The following is a 24,312-nucleotide window of genomic DNA, read 5'->3' as shown; positions in this document are numbered from 1 at the left end:
GTGATGTTACACAATACAGGAAACGTATTCACCAAGAAAGCGGAAGTAATCCTTTGCGGCAAGTAATGTGTAATAAAAATTAGAATGCTTTCTCTCTCTCACCTCAGACATCATAGTGCACCATGCAACTCCAGAAAAACTAGAAAAAACTGGGTGAATAACCTGAGGTAGTCACATGTACAAGGAGTGTTGATCCATTCTTGTAGCAGGGAACATCAAGGTCACAGGGAAAAGGGGAAGAGTGAGTGAGTGCAAGTGAGGAATCCCCATCTGGTCCAGGAAGGCGTACGGGCTGTGTGCTGTAACCGCAAACTCTCCCACTCCTCTGAACAAAGCCTTCCACTACCTCAAACTTGCTTTCATTCATAACCTCCTACCTCCTTAATGCCTCCACCTAGGGAACTGGGACACTTGCAAGAGTGAGATGGGGGATTGTTGAGTAGTTTAATCATTAACTGATGGATCTATGTTTTGTAGTTATTGACCTATGACTGCTTGAAAATAGCCTGCCTTTCAAACAACCCCCACTCTGAGTATGTGCCTATCTCTTAAAACCCCTCAGCTATGTGGGTTAACACCCTTCTGATGCCAAACCTTGTCTCCAATAAAGTAGAAAATAAATAAATATATAAAAGGTCCTGATTCAGAAAACAATATAATTAGTTGAGATGCATCATCAGGCCTGATGTGGCTTAATTATGCATTCCTTTATATGATTCACGATAAATAAATACCCCATAGAAAATCGTAATAGGGCACTAACCTTTCTTTGGAGCATCCCCACCATGCCTGTAAACGAACCATTTGGCATCTCTGTACCCCAGGCTCGATCAGCGGGCGAGTTGATCTGTAACCTTTAATACATTTTATCAGTGCCGGTTTTATTAGCTTTATTTCATGCATTATAGCAGGTTATTATTAGGAAACACAGGTGCCCTTACGGAACACAGTGTTCAAGGATAACACATCAGTGGTAGAGTGGTGGTGAACCTGAAAGCAGTGAATATTTACAAGTGAAGAAGATTACGTCACCTACCTAAGCAGAAGAAAATATGAAATTTTAATAATGTGTGAATACATTCAGCGTGTGTTGATAACAAGATAAGGATATTTTCACGGTACGTTAATAACAGCGATACCGTTTTTTTCCACTATGTGGAGGTAACAGAGGTACCGGTATCAGTAGTTTCACCGTAGAGGTAGTGGTATTTTCATCCCGTGGCGATAACAGAGATATTTGAAGTTTTCATCGTCTAGCGATACAGTTGTTTCTGTAAATGGTTTGAAACAGACAATGCTTGACACTTTTGGAGATTGGATTACAGTGCATTGGATATAATAGCTTATTTTTAGCAACGAAAACACGGTCCTAATATGATATAATTTAACTACTGTCAGTTTTTCAGTAATTAAGACGGCACATCGAAAAACAGAATCGAGGTGACTGCAGCCCTTGTATTTAACGACAGAATGACATGGAATTGCATCATTTGTTTGACAGTGGAATTATGGTACACCGTCTGTTGCTGGCTAAACCCCTTGACACAGAATCACAAAGAGGAACTGGGGACCACCTTATCACATACTACCAGATCTTAATCAGACGCTGGGAATGACGCATGAATAGTTTGTTTCGTATTATGGCTTTAGTTTATACACTGTTGTTCATTCCATGTGATGTTCGTAACTAGAGCAAAATTATGCCGTTTCATTCCCACCAAATACGTACACGACACCATTGCTCAACACCGACAGGATGTTTTGAACGAGTCATGGACAAGTCACAATATTACACGCGTCTCTCAACTCCCTCCCGATCCCCAGAAAAGGGGTTAGAGAATTTGACTTCGCCCTGCTGTCCATTGGGATCAGATCTAGATAAACCTGAAGTTGAATGAAAAGGAGGAGGAGGAGGAAAAGAAGATGAATGACCACAGCAACCTTCACTCCTAAGAGAATGTCTCCTAATATTTATTTAGCACACTATACATGTGTACAGCATAACTGATTCCTTAAATTCAGTAATAGGGATGGATCCATCATTATTCGCTGTTTTCACTGAGACTCTCTCATTATGTCCTTTATTAATTTCTCTATTTCGAATCAGGTGAAGCCCAATATGTCATGCTCTCTTTATGTGCGAGTCACAAGTCGGCGACTACTGTATGTGTAGACAATACTGAATGTCGGCAGCTTCAAGCAAGTAAGTATACTAGATCAGCGAGCAATCAACCTTTTACAAGTAGCAATCGCCAACAACTCTCAAGCCAGAATAATTCCTCAAGTGGTGGCCACCATCATCCAGTCACCTGATGTAGTGTACCTACTTATTCCTTCACCTTTATCATTGATTTTCTGTGTCTGCCCTCTCTTCCTATTTCTCTCATCTTTCCTGTCACTTTATACTATTCCTCTTTCCTTTTAACACAGCACTACATTGAGTGACAAGCCTAACGGTTTCCTGGAAGCCAGGAAACTATTTACAACGCTGGGTGGTAACATAAAACCAACCCATACGTATTTTCTATGTGTCAGCAAGTGGGTTGGTGGAGGGTTAGTACTCCTTCCCATAAAACAACCGACTCATAGACAAACGGTCACCCCTCGTGGGCTTATAGCGTCTGGCTATAGACACATAATTATGCCATTTTGCTGAAAAATAACTGACATTTAGTTAGAGGGCATGTAGTTTAGAACAGTTAGTTATTTTATACTTATCTTGAAAGAGAAAACAAAACTTTGTCCCGATTCCAGGAAGTGTGGCACCTGTATGAGTTTTTTGTGAAACTGTCAAAATGCTAGTATGCTTGTTATCACCACACGGTGAAAATACCCATGGGTTTATCAGTTCACGGTGAAAATATTGGTACCTTTGCCCTTATCCACGGTGAAAAAATCTAAATTTTGAAACAGTAAGCCTAACGAGATGTCTACCTATCTATCTATATACCTAGGCTGCTTCCCCCAAGGAAAGGGAGGTAGCCGAGACAGGACGACACACTCCCCATTTACTCATCCATTCAAACACATTCATTCGCATCTTAGCCCCAAAGGGGAGAACGGACAGATCCTCACCGCACCACACCGCACAAGGGTCAACTGCGCAATGCAATCAGTGACATCCGCAGCAGGGCCCGACAGCAGGACTGGTTTACCCCTGCCACATCATAACAGACCCATCCCCTTACCCGCACCTGACCTGACTAGCTGATCAGACCAAATGCGGGAGACTATCCCCTCAGGGCTGCGTCATCACTTATTCATTCACAATTTCTCTCCATTTATTTCTGTCACGCACAGCCACTCTTCCTTGCTCAACAGACATCCCTCTGGCATCCAGCGCTCTCTTCACACTGTCCATCCATCCTATTCGTGGTCTTCCTCTCAGCCTTACACCTCTCACATCAGATCTAGTTATCTTTTTCACCAATCGCTCATTATCCATTCTCTCCATATGCCCAAACCATCGCAACACCCTCTGCTCAACTCTATCAGCCATCTCCCGAACAACTCCAGTTCTCATTCGCACTTCATCATTTTGCACCCGATCCATATGCGTCACTCCACACATACTCCTCAGACACCTCATCTCCATTACATTCAAACTTTTCCTCTCTGCTACACCCATATTCCATGTTTCAGCCCCATATAACGCAGTCAGTACCACAACACCCTCATACAGCCTTCTCTTTACATCCATTCTAAGCAAACGACATTTAAACACTTTTTTCATTCCTCCGAGCACCTTTCCTACTTCATTTATTCTAAACTTCACTTCTGCATCTATTCTTCCATTCACAGCAACATGTGACCCTAAATATTTAAAACACTCTACCTCCTCAAGCAACTCACCATTCAAAACTATATTCATACCCCTACCATCTATAAACCTCATACACTTCATCACTTTACTCTTATTCTCATTTACTTTCAAATTCCTCCTTTCACACACCCTTCCAAACTCCTCTACCAACTGTCTCAATTTCTCCTCTGAATCAGTCACCAGTGCAGTATCATCTGCAAACAGCAGCTGCTTCAGATTCCACTCTCCACCATCAACATTCACTAGACTCAGACCTCCACCTAAAACTCTTGCATTCACCTCCCTTACAACACCATCCATGTAAATATTAAACAACCAAGGCGACATCACACATCCCTGTCACAGCCTGACTCTCACGGGAAACCAATCACTCACAGCATTTTCCACTCTTACACACGCTCTACTGTTTACATAAAAACTTTTCACCCCTTTTAGTAACCTACCATCAAGTCCATACAATCTTAAAACAGTCCACAAAGCCTCCCTATCAATTCTATCATACGCTTTCTCTAAATCCATAAATGCCCAAAACACATCCTTGCCTTTCGCTAAATACTTTTCACACACTTTTCTCACAGCAAACACCTGATCAACGCATCCCCTCCCTCTCCTAAAGCCACACTGCTCGTCACAAATCACTCCCTCTGTACCCTCTCTAACTCTCATAATTAACACTCTACCATACACCTTACCTACAACACTCAATAGACTTATGCCCCTAAAGCTAGTACATTCATACTTATCACCCTTGCCTTTATACAACGGGACCACACAACCACTTGCCCAGTCAATTGGCACCATACCTTTCTCAAAGCACACATTCAACAATCTTACTAACCAGTCAACAGTAGTCACTCCACCACCCTTCAGGCATTCCACAGCACACCCATCCATACCTGCAGCTTTCCCTGTTTTCATCTCCTTTACTGCCTTCTCCACTTCCTCCTTCGTAATCAAAGAATCATTCAACTCTCCCAACACATTTATTCCTTGCACCCTTCCATTCGCCACAATCTCAGCCACTCTTTCCTCCTCTACATTTAACAGTCTTTCAAAATAATCTGCCCATCTCTTCCTTACTGCATCCATCTCATTTAACATCCTTCCATCCTCTGCTTTTACTCGTTCTTCCTTCCCAGACTCTCCCTTTCGCACCCTTTTCACCTCCTTCCAAAACATTTTCTTATTCTGTTGAAAATTCTCTGTCAGCCGCCTACCCCACCTCTCATCTGCTGCCACTTTAGCATCACGCACAGCCCTTCTTGCTCTATTCCTCTTTTCCTTATACCTTTCATATGACATCTCATCCTTCCTCTGCAGCCACAGTTCATTTGCACGTCTCTTCTCAGCCACAGCCATACTTACTTCCTCGCACCACCATTCACTTCCTTTTCTTACACCACCACCCACACATCTCACACCACACACCTCTTCTGGATGCCCCACCACAGCACTCTTAAATAACTGCCATTCCTCCTCCACGCTGCCATTTTCCCGATCTTTCACTGCGTTCCACTCATCTTTCAATTTCTCCTGATACTCTATCTTTTTCTCTCTTTTATCCAACTCACTCACTTTCAAAACCTCCCTGCCACACCTAACCCTCCTAGCTCTCACCCATTTCTTACCTACTCTTAACTTTCCCTCCACCAAGTAGTGGTCAGACATACCTCCACCCTCCCCTCTCAGAACTCTCACGTCCAGCAATCTTCCTATTACATTCCTAGACACAACCACATAGTCCATCAAAGCTCTATCAACAACCCTTCCACCCTCCTGTCTCACCCATGTATACTTATAAATATCTTTCTTCTCAAACAGCGTATTCCCAATCACCATCTCTCGCTCAACACAGATCGCTATCATTCGTTCCCCATTTTCATTTCTTCCAGGCACACCATACATACCAACTACGCCTTCAACTGCTACATTTCCCACTCTAGCATTCAGATCTCCCATCATTACCACATTCACATTCGCTCCAAAACTCTGCAGACACTCATCAACATCATTCCAGAAAGACTCCCTCTCTTGTTCATCCCTTTCACTACCAGGCCCATATGCACTCACAAACACCCTCAACTCACGTTCAAATTTCGCATTCACCCACATCATTCTCGATGACACCTCCTTCCATTCAATCACACGAGATGTACGATTCATAAAACAAGTACAGTATAACGGATGAATATTTTGACTCAGATTGTTCGAAAGTTTAACTACCAACTGTCAGTCATACCCAAAAGTCATATAGGAACCAATCGTCAATGCCATGGTGTGTAATTAGTAAGGGCACTTCCTGACCTATATTGCTACTTATGAATTACATATAAGCCAGACTGAATACATGGACTTACGAGAAATTCATATTTTCAGCCATGAGTTCGATGAGTCGTATTTCAGGGTCAAGTATAATGACTTTCTTGCCACCAGGACTGTCTGGGTCGTCCACCGTCTTATTCTTGGTGGATGGATAGGACACGTACGTTACATTTATCTTGGGGCCGTTAGCAAGCCTAAAATTATAAAGACAGTATATGTTAGTCATACAATGAATACAATTATATATTATGGAAGCAATAACGAATACCAATCTGTGATATAGGTGTACTTTATCGAGACCAGTTTCACTTTGTTAGTGTACTAATTGCAATTTGTAGGGGAGACCAGGTCTAGCTGCCACACGCCCAAGTTGAAGACCCTATAGAAAGAGAGACCGGACAGCTGTCAGAACTCCATATTATAATTACAAATCATAATAGCTAGCATGATAGATAGACAGATAGAAACAGCAAGTCAGGGGACGAGGTAGGTAGTGGGTCTGCAAGAATCGAGCAATGCAAACATGCTTACACACTCTAACTCAAGGAATGCTAGATAGGCACACGAACAATCTCTCTTGGCCATACACACACATACACACATACTCACACACAGGCTTCTAGAACATTTGAACAACAGTGTAACACGCGTGACACGACCCCTGCTACACCAGAATTTAGGAAGCAGAGCTCAGAAGGAGGTGAGCCATAGAACCGACAGGTAGTGGAGAGAGTGAATAAGAAGAGGGGTCCAACTAGACTTACTTAGTATATTAAGTCTCTGTAATACATACGTTGCTCAACTTAGACTTTCTATATTAAGTCTCTGTAATAAATACGTTGCCCAACTTAGACTTTCTATATTAAGTCTCTGTAATACATACGTTGCTCAACTTAGACTTTCTCTGACGATAATAAATCAAGATCAACTCCCTGTAATCATCTTTAACTCCTCCTGCTCTTCAGTTAACCCTAGTTCAGTAGCGTCGTCCTGAATTCCGAATTTAGGCCTACTTTGCTTTGTGGAGAAGACGCTCCAAGGCCTATGGCGCTCAGCTGCCATGACATTTCAGTTTGTACTCTGTCCTATGTGTGTGAGATGTGTTCGTGTTGCTCCCGTTTTTTTCTCATCTGCTGTAGCCAATTGTCTGGCATTCCATACAACGCTATTAAAATAGGACCTTGTGAGTGTGCCTACGAAACATATACTGTAAAATGTCGAATTTTGTCTAGGGAGGCTGGAGCATATCGGGGGACGTCTGGACTTCATGTGTGGCACAAGTCATCACCATCAGGCAACACTGTGGCTGGCAGTGGTGAAAAGATTACTTGGATGTAGCATTGTTTGTCACTTTTACACATTTTTTGTTTTATTTTTTTATAATGTTGTTTTAGTTAAATACATTTAGTTCATAGGTCCTAGAGTTAAGACTAGCATCTAATTTGTGAAAAAATTTTGAAATAAACTATACCATTCCTATATGTATATTTCTACCCCCAAAGTTTGTCTGGGATTGCAGACATTGCTAGTAGGCACGTGATGGTGACAACGCTACTATTCCAGGGTTAACCAGACTCACCTATTGCAAGAAATAAGAGTTACATATATAAAATGTTGGCTACAAAGCTTTAACATTAAATGGTGGCAGCGGTGGGATACGAACCCACGCCTCCGAAGAGACTGGAAGGAGAACATAAAATGTTGGCTACAAAGCTTTAACACAGCTGTCATGCTGGAGTAGGAAATGGATATTTGCTGGGCTTCACTGAAGTACTGTTACGTCTCCATCCCACACTGCCGCAGGCTCCAACAGCAATAGTACAGTACAGGAAGGATATTGCCCAGTGAGTTGTTCTTCCTATGGTCAGACCAGATCTAGATGCCACATGCCCAAGTTGAAGACCCTATAGAAAGAGAGACTGGATAGCTGCCATGTTGCAGTAGCAAATGGATATTTGCTGGGCCTCACTCAAGTACTGTTAAGTCCCCACCCCACACTGCCACAGGCTCCAACAGCAGTAATACAGTACAGGAAGGACGTTGCCCAGTGAGCTGTTCTTCCTATGGTTGGCCTTTAGGTGTACAGTACACAAGATCAGCTCAGGCGTGCTGAATAAACACTGACTTCTTAGTTCAATGTCTTTATTTTCCAAACCACACTACATAACAACCCTAATGACAATAGAATATTCTGGCCAACTCTTAATTCTTTCAATAATAACTTTAACAAGTCATCTTCCATTCCTCCACTAAAATCATCAGATGGCAACATTACAAATGACCCGCATGGGAAAGCAGATATCTTTGCCAGTACTTTTGCCAGAAACTCTACCATAGACGATACCAGCCAGAATGTCCCGGTACTGGAACTTGATTCTCCTGAAACTGCCCCACTTAAAATACAGACAAGATACGTAAAATCCATCCTAGACAATTTACCTACCAACAAAGCTCCAGGCCCAGATGGAATTCCGCCAATTGTTTTGAAAAAGTGTTCCCCTGAACTTGCCTCTGTCCTAGCTAAATTATTCAGACTATGCATTCGTACTTCTTTATTCCCAAATTCATGAAAAGAAGCCAATATCCACCCAATTCCGAAGAAAGGAAGTTCGTCTGTCCCCTCTGATTACAAACCAATAGCTGTCACATCTTCTCTTGGTAAGGTATTTGAAACTTTAATTAATAAGCACATTGTTAAACATCTTGAATCCAACAACTTAATTAGTGATAGACAATATGGTTTTCGCCACAAAAGATCCACCATTGACATACTCAATCTCTTAACTCATATCATCCATCAATCAATTGTTCTTTTTGGAGAAACTCATGCAGCAGCTCTTGATATCTCTAAAGCTTTCGACAGAATATGGCACCGTTCCCTGCTGTCCAAACTCCCTTGCTATGGACTAACGTCTTTTGTTCCTTTGATTTCTTCATATCTTAGTGACAGGAAAATTAGAGCAAGAGTAGATGATGTATATTCCAATTTCAACTCGATTAACGCCGGCGTGCTGCAGGGATCAGTTCTGGCGCCAACCCTATCTCTGGTTCATATTAATGATCTCTTATCTTCACCCAGAATCCCATCCACTCATACGCAGATGACTCACACATTACATAGTTCATTCACACTCAGACACCCATTTACTAAGTCTAATATCTCTACCTCTCAACTCAGTACAGCCATCTCCATAAATCAAGATCTATCTATGATCAGTGAATGGGGACAAAACAACCTTGTCTTTTTAATGCTAGTAAAACTAAATATATACAGTTTGCTAATAGACAGATATTGCCAGATTCGTACATTACCCTCAGTGCTAGTAATATTCCAATCTCCAAAAGTATTGAAATTCTTGGCATCTCACTTAACAGTGCCCTCAGCTGGACCTCTCATGTCAGATCACTTGCTAAAACCGCCTCAAAGAAACTTGGTTTATTGTACAGAGTCCGTAACTTCTTCGCCGATGAGCAGTTAGCTATAATTTATAAGAGTCATGTGCGCTCTCAGCTTGAATATTGCTCACCCTTGTGGAATGGTTGTGGAGAGGTTGCATTAAGACAACTAGAAAAAATTCAGAACAAAGCTGTTAGAATCATTAACAACCCTGTCATTACAAATAAACTACCTCCCCTGCATGTAAGAAGGAATGTTGCGTCCCTTGCATTATTTTACAGATATTTTTTTGGCAAATGCTCAGACGAAGTTGCGTCCATGGTGCCACCTCTCCATGCTTTCCCTCGTGCTACACGGGCATCTGGTAGCGCTCATGACTGGAATGTCACTCAGCCATATTGCAAAACTTCTGCCTATCAGAATTCTTTCATTCCCCGAACTGCATCTCTCTGGAATTCGCTTCCCCAGAGTTGTTTCCCTCCAAATTTCAACCCACAGTTGTTCAAGTCTAACTGTTACAGATATTTTATGAACAGAGGACGCCAGTAATCTGGTGTATGGATTGTTTTTTTTTACTCATTTGTTTTTCCTTCCTCCCTTCTGTTATTTATATATAAAAAAAAAAAACTTAATGCTTTCCAACTTCACTTCACTGTTTTCACAATTACTGGAGCTATACAAACTTTATAACTGCAATCACACTTAATGCTTGACAACACTTCACTATTTTCACAAGTTCCGGTGACACAAACTACAATAACTCCTCACTATTTGCCAATAACACATCACTGCTTCCACAAGTACCGAAAATACACAATCTACGCTGACACTGCACCGACACTCAAACTGAACTGAAAACCTTCTGACCTCACACTAGTCCCTTCCCCATCCTTATATAAGCTTCCTATATTCAGGAGTTTTCTACTTTCTACGAGAACAACAGTTGCCAACTCGGAGATAACCAAAACATGCTAAATTGTTTAGCATACATACCCAAACTAAATTACACAGTTTAATAAACAATCACATAAATAAAACATTACAAAGAAAAAGAGCACAAAAATTAATGCATAACTTACGAAACAACTACACTCACAAACAGCAGGCAAACTGGCAACTCTGACTCGTACCGAAACCTACGGTAAATATCGGGAAACGTTGAGAAGCTCCTCGACTACCTAACTGGCAAATCCCGCTTCTAAACACTATGCCCTCCCTAGTTCTTTACCATCCCGACAAAACTACATAATATATACAAACATAAACCTTAATCCAAGTGAAACATCTAACTATGCACAAAATAATCCTTCAGCTTATCAGGCCTTCTTCTGTGCCGTTTCCGACGACGTCCTTGCTCCTCCACACAGTCCACCCCTCCAGGAAGGTCTTGGTCCTCTTGATTCACATCTTCTCTTGGGAAACTGTCACCATCCTCTTGTGCTTCAGCTCCTTGGTCCTCCTCAACATCCTTGGCTGCGGTAGAGCACGATTCCTCGGAGATGTCCCAGCTGTACTGTCCTGGCCAATGTTACTCCCATAGACGATTCATGTGTACCACCTTTGGACGAGACTTCCTGCCTCCCCGAATCCGATACATTACTTCTGATAGGCGGTCAAACACAGTGTAAGGCCCGTTTCATGGGCTCTGCAGCTTTGGTGACTGGCCCTTCTTTCGCTGAGGATTGTATAACCAAACTTAATCATCATCATGGGAGTTCACCTCACTTGCTTTGGCATCATACTTGCACTTCATCACTCTCCTGAAAACTTGATGGTTCTTCACGCTTGATGATGTACAGTCTCCAGCAAAAATAGAGCAACCAGCTCGACGAGCAGGTTGGTATATGTGGCACCACCGCACCCCCAGTTTCAAGCCCTCCCCACCCTCCCTTATTCTCATTGATTCGTCTACCCTCCACCCTCACCACATCCAAGGGCAAGAGAGTAAGGTAAGGCCTACTCGCATTGTCTCAACCACTCTTCCGTCATCCTGTTGTCCTCGGAAACAGTGGTTTTGCTATGATAATGAAGAAAAGAAACATATTACATGGTGTTTCACTCCATAATTTAGTTATTTATACACCACGATCTGAATGCAGAGTGATCTAAAATAGTAATATATTTGTATTATAGGGAGGTCTGTAATCATACAATTTATCATTTTGACAGTTGTATCCAGTCAGTGTGTAACATTAAACAGCCGGAAGCTATTAATAGATGTTTGTAGTGGTAGGTGGTGTTCTCCTTCCCTTACTCGACGTAAACACTGTTACTTTACAAACTCTGTTATAGGTCAGTACCATTAGTTACTACTAATACCTCACATGTGACAATAGCAGAGTGTTGCTGATAAGTAAAAGACATGATCAGTAATATCTTGATTATTGATGTCTTAATACATGATATCGGATAACGTTGGGTAACAGGGACTGGATGACAGTTTGTCTGGTGGTTAAGCCAAGGCCATGACGTGGTTGCTGGCGTTACCAAAGGTCAGTCAATATTTAGATGCCATTCACTGCTGCTGACAGCATTATAAGTATCAAGGTCAATTTCATACACAGGAGTCAACGGTAGAGTGAGCCGCGTGGTGTGCTGACCCCAAACACACCACACAACCAGGGCCGGATTACCAGGTATCAGGAAAATGGGCAACTGCCTACCAGGCCACGGCCTGTCACAGGCCATCCAGACTTCCAGAGCAGAATAAATATATGCTTTGGGCGTCCAAATAAGTGCCATCACCGATCAGGCGATCAAATAAGGCCATTATAGATCATACCAAAATTTCAATGGAAATAAGGAAAAAAAGGAGATCTATATGTTGCAGGCCAACTGCCTGCCTTGCCTACAAGGCAACAGCAGCGTTAATCCAGCCCTGCATACAACCAACCCCCTCCACCCCTTGCCTCAACCACTTATTGCCACTCAGTCCAGCAAGGACTGTACCACCAGTTGAGCAGGGCAGTACTCCCAAGGTGAATGGAAAGCTGATGACAGGGAGAGCTGGAGCTCCCGTTTCATCAGCCCTCGGGACTAGGTCCCGACCATCCCCCTTTACTGAACTTTTCAGTGTATCTGTGACACAGGGTAGACTAGCATGCTCTCCAATACAAGTTTCTCTAACTATCAACACCAAACTACATGCACAGTACACACTTCACTTCCTTTCCCAAAATTAAAAAATCATGGCAGCACTACATGTGGCCTCGGAGTCCCCAGCAGGGGGGGACAATAAATGCCCCCACCCTCTGCCCCTCTCCCGGTGATGACTCAAGCTGCCTGGAACCACTGTCTGACTCTCTTCTTCTTCATTTCTGCAACATTCGCGGACTTTCCTCTAACTTTCGCTCTGTTGAGCACCACCTCTCCTTCTTTTTCTAACCGAGACTCAGCTGTCTGAGGCAACTGATAGCAAACACTTTTCTGTATCCTCTTACTTTCTCTATACTCATTTCAAAGCCAAAGGTGGATATATATATATATATATATATATATATATATATATATATATATATATATATATACATATATATATATATATATATATATATATATATATATATATATGTATATATACATATATATATATATATATATATATATATATATATATATATATATATATATATATATATATATATATATATATATATATAAATGCAACGACCTATTTTGTTCTCATGTTCCTGAACTCGATTCTTCTGAATTCTCTACACTCTGGCTTCGGTTTTCCTGTCATTCTCTGACTAAATATATCTGTGCTGTTTACTTATCTCCTAACTGTATTATCAAAAACTCTTTGACCATCTTACTTCTACGATGGAACACATTCTATCCATTTCTCCTTTCTCTGAAGTCTCCTTTCTAGGAGATTTCAATATTCACAACCACCTTTGGCTCTCCTCTCCTTTCACTGATCCACATGGTGAACTAGCCTACACCTTTTCTATCCTTAATGACCTAGAGCAGCTTGTACAGCACCCTACCTGTACCTCTGACCGCCATGGAGAAAGCTCCAACATATTTGACCTCTTCCTTACTACTAATCCTTCTGCCTATACTGTTAATCTTTTCTCTCCGTTGGGCTCCTCCAATCACAATCTTATCACCTTAACCTGTCCTATCGCTCCGGTACGGCCTATGGACCCTCCAAAGAAACGTGATCTGTGGCACTTTGGAGCTGCGGATTGGGAGGCCCTCAGGCAGTACTTCTTTGATTTTCCCTGGAATGATTATTGCTTCCATGACCGGGAGCCACCTGAGTTTGCCTTGCGCATTACGGAGGTTATTCTCTCTGGCATGGAAGCATACATTCCTTTGTCATATCCTCTGACTAATGCAAGAAAGCCTTGGTTTAATCACGCTTGTTCTAATGGTGTCCACAACAAGGAGAGGGCCTATAAAAGGTACCGGAGCCAACCCACCCCTGAATTACATCTTTTATACGTTTCTGCCCGGAATCGTGCTAAGTCTGTTCTTTGCTCTGCTAAAAATAATTTCATCTGTACTAAATGCTCTCAACTGTCCAACTCGAAATCTTCCCGCTCCTTCTGGCACCTTGCCAAAAACCTTTCTAATAACTTTACCTCATCATCCTTCCCTCCTCTTTTCTACTCTGATGGCTCTGTTGCTATTTCTTCTCTGATAAAGCAGATCTGTTTGCTCAGAATTTCTCCTCCAATTCCACCTTAGACGATTCCGGTGCTGTTCCTCCATCACTTCGCCCCTCTGACTTCCTCATGGCTGACATTAAAATTTCTTCAGCTGATTTATTTTCTGCCGTTGCTGGCCTCAATACTAATAAGGCATATGGACCTGATGGAGTCCCTCCTGTTATTCTCAAGAACTGTGATTCTGTGCTTACACCCTGCCTAGGCAAGCTCTTTCACCTTTTGTCTATCAACTTGTACCGTTCCTTCTTGCTGGAAGTTTGCTCTCATTCAGCCAGTCCCAAAGAAGGGTGACCATTTCCAACCCTCTAACTATCGTCCAATTGCTTTAACATCCTGTATCTCAAAAGTTTTCGAGTCAATTCTTAATTGAAAAATTTTAAAGCATCTTTCCTGTCACAGCCTTCTTTCTGATCGTCAGTATGGGTTTCGTCAGGGACACTCCACTGGCGATCTTCTCACCTACCTTTCAGACTCCAGGTCATCCTCCTTTTGGGACTTTGGCGAAAACTTTGCCATTGCACTTGATATCTCTAAGGCTTTCTATCGAGTCTGGCATAAATCTTTAATTTCCAAACTGCCCTCCTATGGTTTCTATTCTTCTATTTGTGCCTTCATCTCTAGCTTCCTTTCTGGTCGTTCTATAGCCGCTGTTGTAGATGGCCATCGTTCTTCTCCTAGATATAATAACAGTGGTGTTCCTCAGGGCTCTGTCCTATCACCAACTCTCTTCCTTTTATTCATCAATGACCTTCTAAGCTGTACACCTAACCCTATCCACACTTATGCTGATGAATCCATCCTTCACCTTTCCATTCGGTTCCCACAACGTCCATCTCAGCAGTTACTTCAGCAAACAAGGGATGAGGCTATGATACACCTAATGTATGACTTGGCTCGTATCTCTCCCTGGGATAAAAATAATCTTGTTGTTTTTAATACGTCAAAGACTCAGTTCTTACACCTATCAACCCAACAAAATCTTCCACAGGTATACCCACTAATGTTTAATAATATTCAGCTTAATCCTGCATCATCCTTGAACATGCTTGGGGTTTCATTTGCTCGGGACTTGGAAATATCATATTACATCTCTTGTAAATTCTGCTTCCAAGAGATTAGGTGTGCTAAGCCGACTCCATTCCTTCTTGACCCCTGCACAATTGTTGACTCTATACAGGGGTTTTATCTGCCCCTGTGTGGAGTACAGCTCTCATGTGTGACGAGGCTCCCCACATACAGCTCTTCTGAATAGAATGGAGTCAAAGGCTTTTCGTCTCATTAACTCTCCTCCTCTTACTGACTCCCTTCAACCTCTGTCTCTTCGTCACACTGTTGGATCTTTATCTCTTTCCTATCGCTACTTCAATGGTCACTGCTCCTCTGAACTGTCTACATGCATTCCTCCACCTCTACGACGGGCGTATAGCACCCGTCTAGCAGCAAACTCTCATCCCTTTTCTACCCAACTCTCTAATGGAAGAGTTAATCGTTACTCCCGGTCCTTTATTTATGCAACAGGTCAGCTCTGGAACTGTCTCCCTCTGTCTGTATTCCTGGTTCCTATGATCTCCAGTCTTTCAAACGCAGTGTGTCCAGGCATCTCGAAATGATCGGATCTTGAATATGACTGTCCCTTGTATTTGGTTTTTCTCTTGGAAGGAAGAACAATTGCAGGCTCGCGGCCTTTGGTTACTTCTTCCTCGCATAAAAAAAAGGGACCCGCCACCTTCTGATAACAAAATCAGGAATATAACCTTGCCTTATATAGTTATAACTGCAATAGGATGAAATTTGCGATTCACACGTTTATAACACGACGTATTTCGAAAAAGGCAACTAATAAATAAATTGGCTGAATGGATGATCTGCATAGTAACCAAACAAACTTGTCTCGATTGCAGCTTACGCTAATCAACATTATCGTGCCATACAACATATAATTCAGTTTATTCGTTTTCAGTGACAACGTTTTCAACAAAGATTTGACGAGTTACAGTTCACACTGGTCAGTGTTACTTATAGCAACGTAATAGATGTAGCGGTCAGGTTAACCTTAAGATTATTTGCTCTTCAACTTGTGTCCTACAGTATGTCTGTTACTACTTTCCTCTACCTCTGTGTGGCCATGGTTTTTCCCATTAACTATCATCAGCCGAAACGTCAATTGCCTCAGAGAGGGAAAGATGTTAAAATGGACAAACGGTTTTGGATATGCAAATATTTAATAAGGAAGACTAACTGACTACCGGTATATTTAAGAACTAATTTTAAAACGATATGAAACACTGGGGTCAGACACTGGATTTATATGATAATGGAATGTTGTTGGTAACTGGGGAAGTGATAAGGTAACCCTGTCAACACCGAGTAGGACCATCCACCACCTTTGCTATCTGGGTAACTGGGGGAGTGATAAGGTAACCCTGTCAACACCGAGTAGGACCATCCACCACCTTTGCTATCGGCCTGTTCCAGTTGCCCTACAATAATATGTGGTATAGTGATAATATTGAATATGAATATTTTACTAGAGACCTTGTGTTCTAGCTTGACTTACCCTGCAGAGTTAAAGGCTACGTTCAGACTCTAATGTATTATAATCTGCATTGGGTATCTGACTGAGTAACATTTAGAAAATACGGTATTACTGTGTACCGATCATTAAGTGCTTATTTTCCATAATGTTAAAATATAAATATCGCTATATGGCGCAGTAGACAATATTGTAATGCACAGTTCATGGTGATAATAAAGACGTGTTTATGAGCACTGGTGGAAAACACACACACACACACACACACACACACACACACACACACACACACACACACACACACACACACACACAGTGGTAACGTTCTCGCTTGCCAACTGGTGGACGGGAGTTCGCGCCTCACTCAGGTTGCGAAAAGTTTCACTGACGAAGTGGGTGGTTACTGTCCCCCTTGAGCAAGGGGACGGGTGTGTGCGTGTGTGAAGGTCACAGCCTTGCCCTTAGATCGGACTATATGAGCTCTCAGCTCCCTTCCGGGAGGGTAAAAGCTGACGATCACGACCATCAAGTGATCCTGACCGACCTGGTGAATTACGCACTATCCACCCCGGGCAAAGCCGTCTACCCCGGGCCCATCTCCCTCTCCCCATGCCCCCACCACAACGTGTGACGGCCAGCTACCCCCCCCACACACCACCAATCGAAAGTCGAAAGATATAAACATCTGTTTATATCTTTCGACTGTTTAATATTACACACTGACTGGATACAACCGTCAAAATGATATCTTGTATAATTACATACCTCCCTGACATACGAATATATTACTATTTTATATCACCCTGCTTTCGGATCGTGGCATATAAATAACTACTGTGAAGTAAAACACTGTGTAATGTGTTTTTATTCGTTATCATACAAAACCATTATTTCCCAAGACAGATGGATGATGGAAGAGTGGTTGAGACAATGTGAGTAGGCCTTACTTTACTCTCTTGCCCTTGGATATGGGGAGGGTGGAGGGTAGACGAATGAATGGGAACGAGGGAGGGGGGAGTGAAACTGGGGGTGCGGCGGTGCCACATATATCAACCTGCTCGTCGAGCCAATCGCTCTGTTTTTGCTGAAGACTGTACCTCAGCCAGCCTTTCCTGAAGGTGCCTGGCATAGGTGGTGGTGTCTGTAGGCAGCTCTTCGCCAGGTGGTCTTCCCATGAACAAGTCAACGGGTTAATATAACTCGTGGCCCAACGTCAGTTTTGCAGGTATGTAGCCGGTAGATGCATGGGATGCAGCCCGATATGCCATCAGCAATGCAGGTAATTTCTGGTTCCATTCTGTTTGTCCATCTATGCAGTACTTGGCCAGTTTTTGTCCCAGGGTCCAGTTGAATTTCTCCACCATCCCATCTGACTGTGGCCTTAGTGGGGTCATCCTGGTCTTCTTGATCCCTAGTAACTTGCAGCACTCACGGAACACAGCAGACTCAAAGTTTCTACCCTGGTCTGAATGTAGCTCTTGTGGCATCTCAAAATGGCAGAAAAACTGGTCAACCAACACCTAAGCAATGGTCATGGCCTCGATTGGGAATGGCATAGGCTTCTGGCCACTTTGTGAAGTACTCCATGGCAACACATATTACTGGTTTCCTCTTTCAGCGAGTGGCAAAGATTCAGCAATGTCCACCACGACTCCATCGGTGCACCCACTTGGTACAGTTGGAGTGGGGTGCAGCCATGTTTCTTGGGTCCCTTTTTGGCACAGCATACATCACTGGCCAAACACCACTCTTCAACATCCTGATGCATGCCAATCCAGTAGAACCTCTGTTGCAGCCAGCTTAGGGTTTTCTTCATTCGCAGGTGCCCACTAGTGATCTGGTTATGAGACTCATCCACCAGTTGCCAGTACTTGCTGTGGCCATCGGGAGTCTCCCACTGACACTCCAGACCCACTGACCCCAGTAGCTCTTGGTCACAGGGCTTAATCTGGAAATGTCTTCCCAAGATGGTCACACTGTTCTCTGCTGCAGCCACTCAAACACTGGTTGTAAATCTGCATCCTCTCCTCTATTGACATCTGGCCCAGAATTTCCATTGCAGCACCCATGAGACTAGTAGCAAGCTGCACTGCCCTCTCATACTTCTGCTGCTCAAGCTTGGCATCTACTTCCTCCTTAAGCTCTTGAAGTTCTTCCTTCATTTCCCCCACGAAAGCATCTAGCTGTCCTTGCATCCTCAGTTGTAATTCCCTCTGTTGCTCCTCTGATGCCTTTTGAAATTGTTCATATCATTTTTCTTGTTTTTCACGTTGTGCTCCTAATTAGGAGTAGACTGTAGCACCAGTCGAGCAAGGCAGTACTCCCTAGGTGGATGGAAAGCTGATGACAGGGAGAGCTGGAGATCCCGTTTCATCAGCCCTCGGGACTAGGTCCTGACCATCCCCCTTTGCTGAACTTTTTCAGTGTCTCAGTAACACAGAGAGTAGACCAGCATGCTCTCCAATACAAGTTTCTCCAACTATCAACACCAAACTACATGCACAGTACACACCGCACTTCCTTTTCAAAATTTTCAAAAAAATGGCTTCGATCAACATAGCCTCGGAGTCCCCAGGGGGGGGGGGACCATAAATGCCCCCACCTTCAGCCCCTCTCCCGGTGACGACTCAAGGTGCCTGGAACCACTGTCTGACTCTCTTCTTCTTCATTTCTGCAACGTTCGTGGCCTTTCCTCTAACTTTCGCTCTGCTGAGCACCACCTCTCCTCCTCTAAACCTCACCTTCTTTTCCTGAGACTTAGCTGTCTGAGGCAACTGACAGCAAACCCTTTTCTGTATCCTCCTACTTTCTCTATACTCATTTCAAAGCCAAAGGTGGCTGTTGTGTATATATACGCAACAACTTATCTTGCTCTCATGTTCCTGAACTCGATTCTTCTGAATTCTGTACACTCTGGCTTCGGTTTTCCTGCCATTCTCTGACTAAATATATCTGTGCTTTTACTTATCCCCTAATTCTACTGACTATCAAAAATTCTTTGACTATCTAACTTCTATGATGGAACACATTCTATCCATTTCTCCTTACTCTGAAATCTCCATTCTTGGAGATTTCAATGTTCACCACCACCTTTGGCTCTCTTCTCCTTTCACTGATCCACCTGGTGAACAAGCCTACACCTTTTCTATCCTTAATGATCTAGAGCAGCTTGTACAGCACCCTACCCGTATCCCTGACCGCCTTGGAGAGAGCTCCAATATACTTGATCTCTTCCTTACAACTAATCCTTCTCCTTACATTGTTAATCTTTTCTCTCCGTTGGGCTCCTCCGATCACAACCTTATCACCTTAACCTGTCCTATCACCCCGGTACGGCCTGCAGACCCTCCAAAATCACGTCGTCTCTGGCACTTTGGAGCTGCGGATTGGGATGCCCTCAGGCAGAACTTCTTTGATTTTCCCTGGAATGATTATTGCTCTCATGGCCAGGAGCCATCTGGGTGTGCCTTGCGCATTACGGAGGTTATTCTCTCTGGCATGGAAGCATACATTCCTTTGTCATATCCTCTGACTAATGCACGAAAGCCTTGGTTTAATCACGCTTGTTCTAATGCTGTCCGCAACAAGGAGAGGGTCTATAAAATGTAACGGAGCCAACCCACCCCTGAATCATATCTTTTATACATTTCTGCCCGGAATCATGCTAAGTCTGTTCTTCGCTCTGCTAAAAATAATTTCATCCATACAAAATGCTCTCAACTCTCTAACTCAAACTCTTCCCGCTCCTTCTGGCATCTTGCCAAAAACCTTTCTAATAACTTTACCTCATCATCCTTCCCTCCTCTTTTCTACTCTGATGGCTCTGTAGCTATTTCTTCTACAGATAAAGCAGATCTCTTCGCTCAGACTTTCTCCTCCAACTCCACATTAGACGATTCCAGCACTGTTCCTCCCTCATTTCCCTCCTCTGACTTCCTCATGGCTTACATTAAAATTTTTTCAGCTAATGTATTTTCTGCCGTTGCTGGCCTCAGTACTAATAAGGCATATGGGCCTGATGGAGTCCCTCCTGTTGTTCTCAAGAACTGTGATTCTGTTCTTACTCCCTGCCTAGGCAAACTGTTTCTCCTTTGTCTGTCAACCTGTACCTTTCCTTCTTGCTGGAAGTTTGCTCTCATTCAGCCAGTCCCAAAGAAGGGTGACCATTCCCAACCCTCTAACTATCGTCCAATTGCTTTAACATCCTGTATCTCAAAAGTTTTCGAGTCAATTCTAAATAGAAAAATTTTAAAGCATCTTTCCTATCACAACCTTCTTTCTGATCGTCAGTATGGGTTCCATCAGGGACACTCCACAGGCGATCTTATCACCTACCTTTCAGACTCCTGGTCATCCTCCTTTCGGGACTTTGGCGAAAGCTTTGCCATTGCACTTGACATCTCAAAGGCTTTCGATCGAGTCTGGCATAAATCTTTAATTTCCAAACTGCCCTCTTACGGTTTCTATCCTTCTATCTGTGCCTTCATCTCTAGCTTCCTTTCTGGTCGTTCTATAGCCGCTGTTGTAGATGGCTATCGTTCTTCTCCTACAGTAGATCTATTAACAGTGGTGTTCCTCAGGGCTCTGTCCTATCACCAACTCTCTTCCTTTTATTCATCAATGACCTTCTAAGCTGTACATCTAACCCTATTCACCCTATATGCTGATGACTCCACCCTTCACCTTTCCATTCGATTCCCCCACCCGTGGGCAGCCACCTTGTCATGGTAGGGAGGTTTGCGTGCCCCTGTGATCCCACAAGCCTGCCCATGGATGTAACGACATCTGGCAGGGTCTCCCATGCGGGTAGGGTTGTGGGTGAGGGGTCTGACTAAGCGCTGCCCAAAATGTAGGTTAACCGTATGGGTCATCGGTACCGCCCTCCAGAGGGATCGCCTCGGTGCCGTCCTTAGTTGGTTGGTTGGGTGTCTGGGCTGGGGGGTGTTGGGAAAGGGGGTCTTTGCACTGGTGGGAGCAAACTTTCGTAGCATGGGGTGTCCTTTTTGGGACATCCTCTGGGGACGAGGTACCCCGCTCCCATCAGACCGCACTCGGTCCCCTCACTCCTGGTAGGCAGTTTCCCTTGGCTCCTTGTGCCAATTCATATTTACTAAAGTATATATGGATACATTAAACAATTTCTTAACCACTCGTGTGGTCGGTGACAAGCCACACGAGTCGGCATCAAGTGGTCACTCTCTGGCCGACGACCCTGTACCCTCCGGGTCGTCTGGCAAAACTGCGAGTTCAGATGTTCCCTGCATCGAGTTTTTACCTGGTGTCTTTGTGAAACACTCCTACACAAAATATATAATCCTCAAAATGGATGATGGTACTTCCTTCCGGAACCTGAACTGTTTTAAGATTCACAGTGGTCTAGTTACAGCATGTGGATTTACGCCCAAGGTCTCTTTGCAGGGTGATGGTTCTCTATTGCTAGAAGCCAAGAATGATGAGGAGAGTTCATGCATCCAGTCCCTAACTATGGTCGCTGATTATCCTGTATCTGCCTCTCTTCACTTGGTCCTAATTCAGTCCCGAGGGGTTGTGTATTCTCGTGACTTGGTCTCATATTCTGAGTCTTCCCTCTTAGAGGGGCTGGCTCCTCAGGGTGTTGTAGGAGTACAGAGAATTATGAAGAAGGTTGATGGGGTTTTAACCCCCACGCCTACTCTTATCTTGACATTTGACCGTCTTACCTTTCCAGAGGTTATCACTGCTGCGTGGTGGAAGCTAAAGGTTAAACCTTATGTTCCCCGACCTAGAAGATGCTATTATTGTCAAAGATTTGGTCACGTCCGCCGTTCTTGCAGGCGGGAAGCGTCTGGCCTTCCTGAGGTCTGTGGAAATTGTGGTGCAATTTCTCATGGTATAGATGATTGTTCTCAACCCTCTAAATGTTTGAACTGTGGAGGAGCACATGCAGCCTCCTCAAGGGATTGCGAAGTATACAAATATGAATACGAGATCATTTCTGTCCGAACGAAGGAGAAAATTTCCTTTTCTGAGGCAAAGGCCAGGGTAAGGGAGCAGTTCATTCACCCTGGGGTTACCTTTGCTGCTGCGTTGTCTCGCCATAAAGCTACCCGGCAGGTGCCCCTGCCATCACACAATGCCCCATCAAATTCTCGGGGTTCTACTTCCCGGCCTTCTCACCCGGGGGGTTCCACTGAGGGAGTGCAGCCTGGAAGCAGCTGTGCTTCCTCCAGGGAGGTGCCTCCTGTCTCTAGGGGTGTCCCCTCTGCGGTGGTTCTTCCAGCATCTGGGAGTGCCTCCCCCATCCCAGTTCCTCCGGTTCCTCCTGTGACAAACACCCGTGTCGATGCTACACTTTGCTTTGACACACCCAAAACTCCCGATGTCCTTCCTGTGCATCCTTGTCCTGACACATCCAAAAAAAACAGCGTCTCTCATACTTCTGTATCAGCTGCTACTTCCGTACCGACTGCTACTCCTGTACCATCTGCCCGCTCTGCTACTGTTGCTCACTCTTTACAGTGTGGCACTATAGTTTCTAATGCTTTAAGTTCTGGTGCAGAGATGGAGGTTGCATCTGCCAACCTCAAACGAGTGAGGAGTGAGGAGTTTTTGGGTGACTCCCCTCCTTCTAAGGTTCAAACTTCTGTACCACATGAGGATTCTGAGGGGGCTCTTCGCTCTACAACCCAGCCAGTGGTGGCGTCTAAGTCTGTGGGTGTTCATGATGGCCCTTCTAGGATTCCCGTCCCTGCCTCTTCCTCAGGTGTGGTGGGGCCTGGGTCTTTAGATACTCATAGAGCTCAGTCACTTGCTCCCTCTGATCCGTCACCCAGCGGCCAACCTTTGGATGAATTGGTTGGGGGGGGTTCGGTTGGCCCCGAGGTGCCAGCTGAACCCTCACATGGGTGTGCGGATGGGGCACGTGGGTCTTCCAAGAAGGTCTCTGTGCTTCGGACTCATTCTGGCGATGGGCGGGACATGTCTCGGGGTAAGGGTACTTCCACCCATGGAAACTCTAAATCTTCATTGTCTTCTCGGTTGGTGAGGCAGAGCTCCACACCTAGGAAGAAGGGCTTTCACTCCCTTCCCAACGAGGTTGCTACATAGCTTTCTAAGTTTATAATATTTAATACTAATCACTATGGCTCAATTGGTACCAATCTGTCTTCAGTGGAACTGTAGAGGTGCCACAGCAAATTGGGAGGAATTGCAGTTATTACTCTCTACTCTGAACCCACTATGTGTGTGTCTTCAGAAGACAATGGTGGGGGACAGAGACAGACAGTTCCCTTCCATTAGGGGGTATAAGGCCTTCCACGCATCTCCGCCTGGTGGTCACAGTGGTGGATGTGCAATTTTGTGCCATTCTGATGTCCCCTTTATTTCCTTTGAGATTCAGTCGCCCTTTCAAGTTCTAGCAGTACAGATGCACGTTGGGAGGTGCTATACCATCTATTGTCTGTACCTTCCACCTTCCGTTCCTGTTATGCGTGCTGATCTAGAAACCCTTATCAGCCAACTTCCACCCCCTTTCCTATTCCTTGGTGACCTTAATGGCCGCCATCCTTTGTGGGGTGACTCA

General features: G+C 44.0%; 1 protein-coding gene across 1 annotated transcript in view; it reads right to left on the bottom strand.

Moving 5' to 3' along the window:
* Positions 1-24,312, bottom strand: part of LOC145412367 (uncharacterized) — a 115,039-nt gene that overhangs the window by 45,828 nt on the left and 44,899 nt on the right. Inside the window, exons 6-7 of the mRNA XM_080282255.1 lie at positions 6,181-6,339; positions 764-854 (exon numbers count right to left, since the gene is read on the bottom strand). Coding sequence (XP_080138381.1) covers positions 764-854; positions 6,181-6,339 — 250 coding nt within the window. The remainder of the gene's footprint in view (positions 1-763; positions 855-6,180; positions 6,340-24,312) is intronic.

Source organism: Coenobita brevimanus, chromosome 93 (assembly GCF_032717465.1).
Source record: "Coenobita brevimanus isolate Jiangsu-jjx chromosome 93, ASM3271746v2, whole genome shotgun sequence".
NCBI classification, from domain to species: Eukaryota; Metazoa; Arthropoda; class Malacostraca; order Decapoda; family Coenobitidae; genus Coenobita; species Coenobita brevimanus.
Note: the sequence above shows the minus strand (reverse complement) of the source record. Positions and strands in the feature narration are given on the sequence as shown.